This window comes from Carcharodon carcharias, chromosome 19, assembly GCF_017639515.1.
Source record: "Carcharodon carcharias isolate sCarCar2 chromosome 19, sCarCar2.pri, whole genome shotgun sequence".
Lineage (NCBI taxonomy): Eukaryota > Metazoa > Chordata > Chondrichthyes > Lamniformes > Lamnidae > Carcharodon > Carcharodon carcharias.
In genome coordinates, this window is record NC_054485.1 from 33,109,468 (window position 1) to 33,123,679 (window position 14,212).

Here is a 14,212-nt window from a genome sequence, read left to right on the forward strand (position 1 = left end):
AAGTTTCTAAAGATTTAATTATGGCTGCTGGGGGTTGGAAGAGGTCCAATATGAGATTAACGCTCCCGCTCCCCTGCTCAGTAGGATACTTCCTCACTCTCTGCTCTCTGCCTGAACTGTGAGCTTGTTTCACCAGATGTCGCAGAGAACCTCGTCAGTAACCTGCCTCTTTTTTCCTATTTGTTTTTTAAATTTCTTTATTAAACTGTTAGCTTGGTTACCACGTCTGTGTAATTTCACACAGTTTGCTTGCTGACTTCTATTACCTAGTGTTTTTTTTTTAAATCAAGCCTAAAAAACCCTTGCACTTGTTAAACAAGTGATAATGAAAATGTTTTTTTTAAACTGAATACATTCAACAGCTCCGTTTTGAAGCTTTTTATTTAAAGCTGTCTGTGACTGATGATAAATCCATTAGAAATAATATTGTCCCAAAATTGATGCATTGTTAATCCAATGAGATTTGGATGTAACAGCAGCTTTTTCAATCTTGGCTTGAGTTTCAATTGATGGTATCTTAAACCTCAAAGATTATTTAGTTAACCATCATTCACATGCTGTCTCTTGCTTGTTTTCGCCTGTGCTGCATCCATTGGTTGTAAGAATGCACTGGATTTAGGACAGTTCCCAGATCAGTAGGACACTTGCTCAGCTGTTCTCAACATCCAAGAAGTAAAAACTCACTGTCTTAATTTTATTAACATCAAAGGTTTATTTTTGAATTATAGAAAATTTAGAATTTTGTTAAAAGGTGATTTAGACCTGCTGGAAACTCAGTCTAGCTGCCATTAATACTTGTACAGAGGTACCTGAAAATTGTTCAGTGGGATAAATTTTATATACCCTTGGATACATGTTAGAGACCTTTCCTTTTGCCTGAGATTAGTATTAGCTGTCCTGCCCCATGTGACCTAATAAGCCAATGGTATACATAGCCTGAGGACCATGGCTTGTGTCCATTTATGTTTTTTCTGTGTGGTACACTAAGGCACCCCCTTTTCAATCCCCTCTTAAATGCAGTATAATTATGGTTCTGCATAAGATATAATTATGTTACGCGACTGGCAATATAAGCTCACTGTTGATTACTGGCAAACTTTAGTTATTCACTGTCCTGTTGTCCACCATCAGCCATTTGACAAGGGAGGGAAAATACCAAGGGCAAATGCATAATAACTGTGTATGAGACTCAGATGTATATGTATGGTGTTGTTGGTTTCTGATTTGTAGATATAAAAGTAGTTGTGCCATTTGTCAATATACATGTCTAAAACAACTTTGGGCCATGTTGTCAGTTTGCTCCTAATCCATGTTTTTACTAGAAAAATATATATTCTCCCTTCCAGAAAATATGAAAGACCAGACATAAAAGCATAATTCAAGCCCAAACTGAAGTGTCTGTCTACAAAACCCAAGGGTTTCAAACCGTTTTAAATGCCAACTGTTTGTTTATCTTCATATTTATTGTATTTTTTAAACACTTAGCTATGAGTCAGCCACAATACAGAGGTATGGCGTCACTTCAAACCCCGTGTTTTGTTCACAGTGCTGCAGCATTATAAGGATTTACTTCCATCAATGAATTAGCTGGAAACCAGGTATATGTTTGCCAGGCATTGACACGTATCAAAGGAAAATCAGTGCTTCAATTTTATTAATTTCTGCCAAAATAACAATACAGTATCAGAATATTCAAGAACTGAGCATTAAAAAAAATTGGGATGGAAAAACCAGTAAATATATAGATGTCAAAATGCCCATGGATAAGAAATGTCATTGATAGCTTAAGCCACCTAAGGGTACTTGGATGACAGTTTTGATTGGTCTGCTCGATTTAACTAGGTGATTAGTTGCTGGTATAAGAGTGTCTTGATTTTGGCCACCTATGATTTTATCTGTCTGATAACAAATCATAGTAATCCTCAAATTTAGTTAATTTCCTTTTTAAGAAGTCGCTTTCAAGGGCCAATCATTAGTCAAGATGCAAGAAATGCATACAGAATTTATTTACAGAATCAAAAAGTGCTGTTTATCTGAAAGGTTGTCAGTTTATATTGAATGGTGATTAACCTCATGAGCCTAACCCATTTTATTTTTTAGACACCCTACCATGTGAATATGCTCTTAGCTGGTTGTGATGAACATGAAGGCCCTGCACTGTACTACATGGACTACCTGGCAGCTCTAGCTAAAGCCCCTTTTGCTGCTCATGGATATGGAGCTTTTCTGACACTCAGTATCTTGGACCGATACTATAAACCAGGTGGGTGTAATTTGTGGTGAAAAGAACTTTGACATGGCGCTGCAGATTCTTCTGCACTTGTCTGATTTTCCAGCTTCTTTGGATCACAGGACTGAAAGTACTTTTCTGACCATGTGAAAGCCTAGATTTACACTGCAATAATGTGCAGTTGTCCTGTTTGTACCAGCAGCCCTGCATTTTGCCACTTTCAGTCACTGATGTTCCTTCAGTCTGTTGTGATTTACATATACTACTTTAGTCAATATTGACTCCTTGATACAACAAAGCAATCAGCCTACTTTTTCTTTGGCTTATTAATTTGTTTCAAGATTTATTCTCGGTTTTAATATTCAATGGTCAAGCTGCTCTCGGACATAGTTGTTAACCTTCAGCCAATCCAAAGAGACTCCAGTAAGAAGCAAACATTTTCCTCCAGAGCAGCCAATGTACATTTTGTGAAGCCAACTGTGAAAATCTGGTAGAAATTAACTTACCATATATCAATTAATTTAAGAATTAAACTGTTTCTAAATCTGGGGTGAAACTAATCATTTGTTTAATGTTTTAGTGAATTGATTGCAGTCAGTGGTTTGAATTTAATTTTTACCAAAATACATTTGTTGAATCTGACATTGTGTAGATATCTCTGCCATTAAGGAGCGCAGGCAGTTGCTCTTTAGGGAGAAGAGGAGAGAAAGAATAAACTTAAAGTATACCCTGGTCAGTTTTTTCTTCTGCAGCAATACCCTCATGAAAGCTATTTCCAATTTCATGATAATTAGATTTTAATCTTGTTTTGTAAATTTCAAAACACACGTAGCCACTTTAAGATGTTCATGAGCTAGAATCCTTCTGAAGCAGCTTTAAAATAAAGTATCTTTTAGATTAGAGAATGTACATACCATATGTGACCAAAACAATTGTATTGGCTAATAAAATGTACAGAAAAGATTTTGTCCAATTAAATTGAATTCTAGAGTCACAAGAATTGTACAACCACTGGACTTTTAACTCGCCAAGATCATGTTTTTGCACCCCGTTTAAAATTACTAATGTTTAAAGGTTAAAAACTTTGCAGTTTCTTTTTAAGTGCTTAGTGAATATACTTGCTCTCAATGTGTTAAGTGGCATTGACTATACCACAGATACTAATAGTAGAGGAAGCACAGGATTGTACTCTTAGAAGTAGAAAGCACGTGTCACCATCATTGATGAATCTAGTGCTCAGCAGGAGGCTGGTGAAAGAAGTGCGCTAACTGCAGCCGGCATCTGCAGATGGAGCTCATTTTCACACTGTTTGTAATAAATTGAATCTGAGGTGCCTGTCCTTTTCCCGAGTTTGGACCAGGAAAAGGAGGCGGATTCTGATGCGCTTCGATTTCCAAAAACTAATTGATTCGTTCCAGCTTGCGGTTTGAGTGGGGCTGATTCTGTTTAAAAACCCTGCTTTACATATGGACTGTATTCAGCTGTGAGTCAGATAACTTCTGTTTTCAAGTCTGGACTTTATTTAATTTTGTGGGGCGGGGGGTTGTTTTTATTTGAGAAGACTTAAAAATTGAAACAATGTGTGTTCGCAGATCTCACACGCGAAGAGGCAGTGGAGCTCTTGAAGAAGTGCTTGCAAGAGGTGAGGTCCAAATCTGAATACAGTTGTATAGGAAAATTTGTACATTACAAAGAAGAGTGTTCAGCTGTGGGATTTCTAAAAATTGCTGCATATGTTTATATTTTCACACATGAGATCAACGGATGAGAATACGATAGTCTGGCCCTTACATTTCCCTTATATTGCTGCTTTCTGGTCAGGTAGCATTAGGTGTGTTCAGAACAGAGCAAGATTTTGTTTTCTTTTAAAGAGTGCTGCCTGGGAGTTACTGGATTTTGAAATTCATCTGCTCTGGATAGGCAGCCAATAAAGAAACAGTGCGTTCATCCTTCATTTTATGCAAGTGTTCTCTGGCACCAATTGAGTGGGAATGTGGGTTTCCACCTGACCTGAAATGGTCTTTTTCACCAGTGTATAGCTGTATTCCTGCTGCTAAGGTTTTCTAGTGTAGTGTACAAGACAAGTTTCTGCTTTAAAGGAATCACATTTACAGTATCCTCAACCTTTTGAATCACAGCTGACATCAAGAATAGCAAATGTAAACTTTGTACTTCATTTTGTAGATTACAATAGAAAATTATTTCCTATTGAACCTGTGTGGGATAAAATGCTTCAGTTGTATCATCGATAATTGGAATGTTAATTTTGTTAGGTTCACTTATATGTTTCTTCTTTTCTCAGATTCAAAAACGATTTATTCTGAATCTTCCCTCCTTTACTGTTCGGATCATTGATAACAATGGTGTTCATGATATGGAGCAGATTTCTGTGTCAGAAATATAATTTTACTTTCAACCATTTTTTTTGTTACTTTCTGAAATTTGTGTATATGAGCTCAGAATAAAGGCTGAGATTCACACTAAGTTTGAACTTGTTTTAATAAGTTTTATTTGAAAATGTGGTCTCAAATTTATGTTGGCACAATATTAATTGGCCATATGAATTTTGAAAGAAAATTCTTAAACAATTTACGGAAAATATGAAATACAAACATCACTGAAATACTAGACATTGAATTGTTTCAGAACTAATAGTGTACCAGTTTTATTGTATCTATCCAATTTTGTGTGCTAAATTATTTGAGTTGTCTCACATAAAATTAATAAAGAAGGGAAGGGATGCTTTATTCAGCTCATTCGGTGAGCAAATCAGTATTTCTTGTGTTAAGCATTGTTGCAGCAGCACAAAAAGATGAACTTTGTGTCTGATCCTTGCCATCATACCTGAGCTAGGGGTGCTTGACAATTTGATGTGGACAAAAGTAATGTTTCATGCTGAACATTTTGCATCCCGCTGAGCATAAGACTCATCCCAAATGTATTTGAAAAATGTTATCATACTTGTTTGTGATAACAGTAGAGTAGGTAATCAACTGGAAGCAGTTTTCATACTATTAGCTAAAAGCTTTTGAAACTGAAATTCACCAAATGAGGCAAGAAAATTTGTATTTGCATTTGTGAAGTTCAGTGTCTGGTTGGAAGGGTGTTGTCCTGTCCCAAATACCCCAGTATTTTGGTGGACCTAACCCACTTTGAAGCTCTGAAGACCTGTTTTCTATTAGCTGAAATCCATAAAATTTTACCAACGTTTTTTTTTGTTATGCTAATTAATAGAGATGTGCAGAATTCTTGCAAATAAAATTTACTTCATTCTAACTTTCTGAATGAGGTTATTCATTGCAAAGAGCCAGCACAGGCACAACCGGCCAAATGGCCGCCTCCTGTGCTGTGACCTTTCTGATTTGTCATCACAGTAGAATATTAATCAATCAGATTAATTTAACCTTATTAATTGCATCGTATACGTCCATTTGATCAAAATTAGCTTAAAAACATTTTCAAAAATCAGTCATTATTGAAAGATTGAAAGGTAGTAGGGCATATCAGCACTAATTTGCATAAGGTTTTGAGGTTCACCTCAGCTGCTTTATATGGCCTATAAGTGGTAAAGTGAAATCATTCCATGAGGGAAGGTCAAGAGGGGTCAAGATATAAACTTTGAATTTTCTACATTATTGATCTGAAGATTATAATTTAATGTAAATCTACATACAGCACTGGAGTAATCCTAACATTCATTGGGTGGGGAAAAATTCTCATGTAGCTCAAGGATTTAGGGCTCTTTTACATGAATTATCATTTTGAATTTAGAATATGGAATTTTGGATCTCCCAATAATTTTCATCAGTGGTATCCTCCATTATGCAGTATATTTGAGGTTCACTGATATGACTGCAGTATAACTGAAGGTTATTCATTTATAATTGAAACTGGGTTCAGTGTTTTTATTATATTTTTAAACTGAACTAACAACCATACTTTCAGCTGTCCATATCCATAGGACACAGCAGTCACGATTTTATTGCTGATTTGTCCTGTCTATTAACATAGCCTTTCATAATTCTTCATTAACCCCATGACCCTCAGAACTCCTTCCATTGCTAAGAGCATGGATTTTGCCATAACTCATACCAAGGCGGCTTTATTTCAGTTATTAAGAACCATGGTTTTCACCAGGCTGTTCTGTACCTTCCCTCTTCTTTGAAGTGCTCTATTATTTCAACCATTTCATCTGTTGAAACTCCTAGCATTTTACTCTGATAAATGGAGTCTTTAGCAGCCAGCCTTGTGGTTTGAACCTGTCACTAAAGGAAAGGTCACTGTTATGTGAATCTACTGGATCTAATTAACATGGCTAATTGGAGTGGACATGTACAAAGGTTGTAGCGATTTAAAAATTGTGAAACAAAACTATATTTTTCTAATTTATATTTGCATCAAATTTGTTTTAAACAACTCAGCAGAGTGAAATCTTAGCACAATTGCTGATATGGAGATGTAACAAAATTCTCTTCTCTGGCTGTTCACCTGTTCCTTTGTTTTTTTGTGCCTCTGTCTCAATGAGATGATCTTTATTCAGTGGTGCTCATGTGCACAGAGGTGATTAATAGACATTTGATAATTATTGCTCCAAAATAAACTCGTATTAATCAGTTTGAAAGTAACATATGTTTCGCCTGAGGCTGGAGAGCCTCCGGCTTCCCCGCTGAGAGAGGCTGCAAGGCAGCAAGGGTATTACTGCACTCTTCACAGACCCACAACCAGCCAGCAGCTTTCATTGAGAATTTCATGGCATTCAAAGTCTAAAATGGAGAAAATATGTTGATTGAGGTTGTTATATAAACCTTTTTTAAAAGAATAAACATTTGGAAGTTGTTTAAAATAAGAGGATTTGATAGGGTAGATAAAAAGAAACTCTTTCCGCTGCTGGAGGCCTAATCTTAAAATTAGTCAGGCCATTCAGGAGTTAAATCAGAAAGCACCTCTTCACACAAAGGTTTGTGAAAATCTGAAACTCTTCCACAGAAGACACTGGATTTTGGGTCAACAGAAGCTTTTAAGACTGGGGACAATAAATGTTTGTAAGGTGATGGGAATCAAAGGCGGGTGCAAGGGGTTGAGGTACAGATCAGTCATGATCTAATTGAGGGGCTGAATGAGCTCCTGTTCCCAACACCTGCATCAGACTTTTCAAACCAAAGCTCATTATTTTAAATTTAATCAATGTCATTGGTTACAAAGTACACATTTTAGACGAATATCAAAGTTTTTGACCAGATCGCCAAAGCTAAATGTGGAATTATTTATTGAAACTTATAAATGAGTATGTCTGAAAAACTGGTGTTAATTCAATGAGAGGAATTATTTTGTGATAATAGCTATGGAGCAATCTTTCTTGTATGTTTGAAATTACACTAGGTAAAAATTGTCCTGTTCCCAATTCATTTATATTATATTAAAGAATATTTAGTCTGTTTACCTGGTTCGCACACAGACTACACCTATACAAAATTACCGAAATGAATCTGGTAATTAAAGCTGTTTTTATACTAAAACTCTCTCAGCACCACTTTGTTTTGACACACTGGTCTTATGCAACTTGCTGGAACTGAAAGGTAAGTCTGAAATAAAAACAGAAAATGCTGAAACTACTCAGGCCAGGCAGCATCTGTGAAGAGAAACAGTTAACCTTTCAGGTTGAACTATTTTGCTTTGGTGGTTAAAGGTAAACCAGATTCGTTTAGGCTACCTGCCATGAAGATCCCCACCAGGGGATCTGATAGAACCTGGCATTGGTTTAGTGTGTGCTGCATGAAACCTGTGCATAGGGAGCCAACAATGCAAGCAGAGGTCTTGCAAAGTATAACATCAACCTAAAAATGCAAAGCTCAAGCAGAACTGGAGTTACAACACAGGCTGTGCCTGGCTATTATTTGTACCCTAGGTACAAGAGGAGTGCTCAGGTTTACATGTGTTTGAAACTCAGCTCTAATAGCTTTTAATATTTTCAAACATATCAATGTCCACTGACTCATTGTGAACAAAGATGATACTATATAATTGCCATTGTATCTAAAGGACTGTTGAGAACTTAAAATTGGCTTCATACTGAAGTGGATTTAAAACTCCACCCACCAAGGATCTCAAGTCTGAGCTAAGCACCCAGAAGGGATCTTGCATGACTTTTATTTAGTGCAGTCAAGAGCAAACCTGACACCAGTGTTATGCTGCCCCATTTGGACTGATGCACACTCAAAACCACTTCGCTTTGATACAAAAATGGCAGTAATAATTGTAGCCTAAAGCAATCTAAAATGGACTCTGTCTTATTTATACAAGATGCACATTGATAGCAGTAGTTTAATTTTGTATAGAGAGCCAATTATTTCCAGTCCAACTTGCTCCACCTACCACTGCCCCTTTTGACTCTGCCATGAATATTCACTGTCCTTCCATGTTTCCCTCCTGCAATACAGTCAACAACTCCAACCTCCCCCAATGCTGTTCTTCTATGTCCAGTTTTACTGGGATTGCCCTTACTTGATTTCATCTTTTTACGTATGTAGTTGTAGTCAGAGCATCCGTAACAATGGTTTCGCTGTCCCTGCACTGTTGCCTCTGGAATTCCCCACAGATCTATCTTTTCCCCCTTTTTCTCATATGCAAGCTGTAGACATAGCATCAGTTTCCACATGTATGTTGATGACGTCCAGCAGCCTCAGCCCACCTGCTGCAGAAATTCTCATCCATACTTTCAATGGCAGCAGACTATTATTCCAATAAAGGACACTGGAAATGTTCGAAATGCCTAGCTGGTCTGGCAGAATCTGTGGAGAAACAGTCTCTGACTTTTCATCAAAGCTGAGAAAAGTTAAAAATGAACAAGAGAAAGGGGGGAGGGAGGGAAGAAGAACAAAAGGGAAGACCTAAAATAGGGTGGAGAGCAGGCCAGATTAAATGACAAAAGGTTTCATGGTACAAAAGACCAAGGAAGTGGTAATAGGACAAGTAAAGAAACATATGAATTAGGAACAGGAGTAGGCCATTCAATAAGATCGTGGCTGAGTCTAACTGTGGCCTCAACTCCACTTTCCTTCCCACCCCTGATACCCTTTGACTCCCTTGTCAATCAAGAATCTCTAACTCAGCCTTAAAAACATTCATTGACCCAGCCTCCACTGCTCTCTGGGAAGGGAGTTCCACAGATTCACGATCCTCAGAAAAATATTCTCTTCACCTCCATCGTAAATGGGGGACCCTTTTTTTTTAAACCGTGTCCCCTAGTTCTGGTCTTTCCTACCAGGTGAAGCATCCTTTCACCATTCACTCTGTCAAGTCCCCTCAGGATTTTAAATGTTTGAATAAGATCATCTCTCATTCTTCTAAACTCCAATGGATACAGGCCCAACCTTTCCTACCAGTAATAATCCCTTCATTCCAGGAATCAGTCAAGTGAACAAACAATGTGTCTGCGTGAGGTGTAAATGGCAGGCTATCAGCCATCCAAACACAAAGGAAGACACGAGAGAAAGAAAAACACGAAGCAAAATGAGGACAGAGGTTATGAACTAAAATTGTTGAAATCAGTGTCCAGATCAGAAGGCTGTAAAGTGCCCAGTTGGACATTCTGGACTCAAAGAACTTAAACTCAATAAATTACTTTTGAATATTGCATTCTTGGAAGCTAGGCAAATGCAGCGAATAAAGGGAATTTTAGTAACCAGGGGGTAAGGGTAGCAGTTAAGAGGAGGTTTTAAAAAAAATTTGCTGTTACTGCATATACCATCACAAGGTATATTTTACAACGTGATTTGATGATCTATGGAAAGATCTTAGCGATGTTTAATGTTTCTATCATTAAATAAAGATATTATTAAGGGAATAGACATTTCTGACTCCTTTTGTTGATTAGACCAATTCTGAAAACCTATTAACTATTCCAATGCGCTCTAATATCACGGGAGAAAGGAACTCTGATGCACAGGATGGATACACTCAATTGGTTGACATTACACGATAAAAGATGTGATTAAATGAGTCCCGAAGTTTTCAATTTAAAAATTTAAAAACAGATTTAAAAATTTAGAGGGCTGTTTAAAAATATGCAAATAGATGCAAAGGTCAATCAGCATCTGAAAAGACAGGTTAACATTACGTTAAAACTCATCAGGACTTCGTCATTCCCAAGATGTTAACACTTAGATTTGCACTATGTTCTGATTTAATTCTCTAAACAAGGCAGTCGGTTTGTGTCTATAGTTAGCATTTAATGGTGAAGACCAATCATAACTATTAAACAAGACATAATAGAGTTTAAAATAAAGACAGAAAATGCTGGAAAAACTTAGCAGGCTTGGAAGCATCTGCGGAGAGAGAAACAGAATTAACATTTCGTGTTCGTATGACTGACTCTTCGGAGCAGTTATTATAGTAGAGTTTGAATGTCACTTTTATGGTTTGTGACGTAAACTGGCAGGATGGAGAAAATGGCCTTTACAGAACACACCTAATTTTCATCCATTAAAATCAACAGAATACAAATTATGCATATTCTGTAAAGGGCAGGTAATTCATCCCACACATTACTGCCCAGGCAGTAATATCTGTCGCCTCTTCCTAAACCGCTTCTATAGTGCAAATTCTGGTGACTTTGCAGATACACCACCACCAACAGCAACAGAGGCACTCACCGTTTTGCATGAACGCATAAAACGGACCGAAAACAGGAAATATTCTCGGATGTTTAGAACGAATGTGAAATAAGGTTTCATTATAGTTAATAAAGTGAGTAACCTTGCAATATGAATTACAACTTTATATTTGAGAGTCTGTTTTCGCCCGACTTGAAATTGAGTTATTTGAAGCCAGTGGGGCTCGATATCGCGTAAGGCATATAACAGACATCAGTTGCGACACTACCCGGTAGATCAAAATGCATGTTACCTCTAAAACTGCACGAGGATCGCATTGTACTTAAATAACTTTTTTAAAAAGAGAGAAATGTGGAATCTAACGCTAAAGTTGAACCCACGCTTATCGAAAATAGTAGTTTTATCCCATTGTAATCCAACTGAAAAGCACCCATGCTTTATGGACCATTTGTACTAATATTCCTGAAACCTAAGACATTTTCTGATGAAGGGTCGTCACGGTCTGAAATGTTAACTCTTTTGTTTCTCCCTCCCGAGATGCTGTCTGACCAACTGAGTATTTCCACCATTTTCGGATTTTATTTCAGATTTCCAGCAGCTGCAGTATTTTGCTTTTGTAGGACATTTTCTTCCTTTCAGGGCTTCATAACAAGAACTTAACAAGCGCATTTCCGACTATAAACATTTAACTTTTGAGGATATTAGTAGCAGTTGGATGTACTAAGTACCAATCAATTTGTTTTCCTTCGGTTGCCTACAACAAAGATTTGTAGTGCATCTGTATGAACCTTGTTCAAATTGTGCTTCTCTGATTCTTGTTGCTGACATTCGTATGAATCTAGAAAGAGATTAATGATTGATGGGAGTTTCTTTGTTGACTGTTTTGAATTAAAGTAGCAAAATATGAAAGTCGTTATTCCGATATATTTGCATGTAGTTGATGCTGGCCAATTTTGAATTTGCAATTATTTCGCACGAAATTTCCAACAGACAGAAAATTTAATCCCTTAATGTCTGACACTAACTGAATCTGACAACTAGTTTTTAAACCACGATTTGTCAGCAACCTGCAAACTCAATCAGCCTTTTTTTGGTCAATTAATACTTTATCGACATGAGGCCATTACTATCTGGCGGCGATACTAGTGGACTTGAAGTATTTCCCGCAATATTTCTTGGTCCGCCATTTCAACAGATGTGTTGAGCAATTTATTTATATTTATTTTTTAATGTCTGCATCATTATCTGTTTTCATACTTAACAAATTACACATTCTTACCAAATAAGGTGCCTTCTCATAGCATCACCTCATACAGTGAGAGGATCACAAGCAGTCAATGGCAAATTTCTTACGATTATATCAATAGTACAGATATTTCTACTGTTTGATCTCTGTTGACTTGAGAAGGTTTATTACAGGATGACATGAGATGATTCACCTCTACGTCCGCTAAGTGTACTCCACGAAAAGCATAGAATATATTCAGAATGTTTCAATCTTTTTCACGGCAAGATAGCAAGGATTATAAATAAAACAAAGGAGTTTCCTCAATGGCATGGCACCAATATTATATCCATTAAGTATTTAAAAATGGAAGTAGCTTCCAAAAATATTTGCCAAAAGGAATAAAACCAAGCTTCTGAACAATAAAGGTGGGGAAATTGAGCTATTTTAGATAAGGCAATTCATGCAACTTTATTACTAAAATCACCATGAAGTGTTTCTACATCAGTGCATTTTTACTGTGCGAATGATCTACATAAATGCTCCATGTTGACTATGCTCCATGCTTTGGTTTGTTGTGAAATGTAACAATCTCTGTAGCTTGAAGAAAAATTATTTGTGTTATAGACTCAAGGATCTTATTCCATCAGCTTATTTCAAGTAGCCCCAACTGAGATAACATTTTCAGTAGGATAATGCTGCATTTTTTGAGGGGGGCGGTGGGGAGCTGTTGTTCTAATGTTCTCCTTTCCGACTCTGAAGGTACTTACTTTTCTAGGGTTTAGTTCTGTAGAGGTTGTCAGCATCAGTAGCAATGAGGAGTAAGAACCCCGGATGACTTTTCGGCCAAGTGACAGTTGGAGCACCTCAACTGCTGCCTTGGATGATGCCAATTGACTCGGCGGAGACTGGAAGATGGGCTATTGACTGACTACTAGTATAGGGAATGATTTATTATTCCATAGCCTAAAGCGTCTACTCTTTCTCCTCTACTATGTCCATACAAATGGTACAATGAAAAAAATGAAGTGATGTAAACTCATTTCTGACAAACTTCGAATAAATTCTTCAGTTCTCAAACAGTTAACAGCTCTGGTAATTTACTTTTTGTAAAGATTTAGCTCCTCTCTACCGGTAAGGCATGGCTTTTGCTGCCTAGATTTCTGTTGTAATCAGCACCATATGTTTGATTCACAAACGATGAGGAAATCCGAGGTCAGGTTAATGGAGACCGGGAGAAGGCACTTGGTCTATGGGAGTGCCAGGCTAAATGATTCAATAGTCAAACTAAACGCTCGTGTGACTGTGTCCTTTAATTCTATTATACACATTAAATTCATTGGGTCTCGAAGCATTAGCCTCTTTTTCTAAACGCTGAAGTTTTTTTTCAGTTAAATAGCATTGTTGATGACAGATTAGAACTCGATAGGGTGTGCGTGTGTTTGGAAACAGCTGCAGCCGTCAGCTGCCTCTCCCCATTGTCGAGGTCAGAGGTACTCGGTCATTGACAATACCGCTATTATTACCAGTTTAATGAAGCACAGAATGACAGGGTAATCCTGGCCTGTCACAGTTCACCATTCACTGCCAACACTCTTGGCGGCCCCGTCACAGGGACGTCCCCCAACCCCCATCCCCACCCCCAAATATTTATTTCCAAATCAAAACTCCACGGGAGCTTCTGCTTTCAGAGAGATTAATTGCCAATAGTCTGATGTCAAGAAAGAAATGGGACCTGGATGATACCCTAAATTTTGGTATCATTTTTTATCTATATGGTACATTTAATGCAAATAACATTTCAATTGCCGAATAAAACAGAAAAGTGCAGAACAAAACTAAGATTTAATAGTTTTTAAGTTGTGCGGATGTTTGTTTAAAAAGTCCTCTCGTTGTGAGAATTTATCTTATTCTATTTAACAACTGATCATTTTAGGTTTCCAGGGAACTTGCTGGAGGGGAGACTGGATGGGAGTCCTTATCTGTCAATTCCGGCTTATGACGTAGTCTTGGGTGCAGTCTAATATTTCTTACTATCCTGAATACCTTACAGCACCAAACACTGAAAAATCTAGATAAGAATAGTCACAACACTCAGTCACTTGAAAATAACCTGTAACTCTCAAATTTCACAAATGAGTTTTC

At 37.3% G+C, this 14,212-nt stretch overlaps 1 protein-coding gene across 2 annotated transcripts in view; it reads left to right on the forward strand.

Moving 5' to 3' along the window:
- psmb2 (proteasome 20S subunit beta 2) overlaps window positions 1–4,714 on the forward strand; it is a 29,031-nt gene extending 24,317 nt beyond the window's left edge. For both annotated transcript variants that reach the window (XM_041213156.1, XM_041213157.1), the window contains 3 exons: window positions 2,101–2,263; window positions 3,823–3,872; window positions 4,533–4,714. In XM_041213156.1, coding sequence (XP_041069090.1) covers window positions 2,101–2,263; window positions 3,823–3,872; window positions 4,533–4,634 — 315 coding nt within the window. In that variant the 3' untranslated portion in view covers window positions 4,635–4,714. The remainder of the gene's footprint in view (window positions 1–2,100; window positions 2,264–3,822; window positions 3,873–4,532) is intronic.
- Window positions 4,715–14,212: the final 9,498 nt, after the last annotated feature.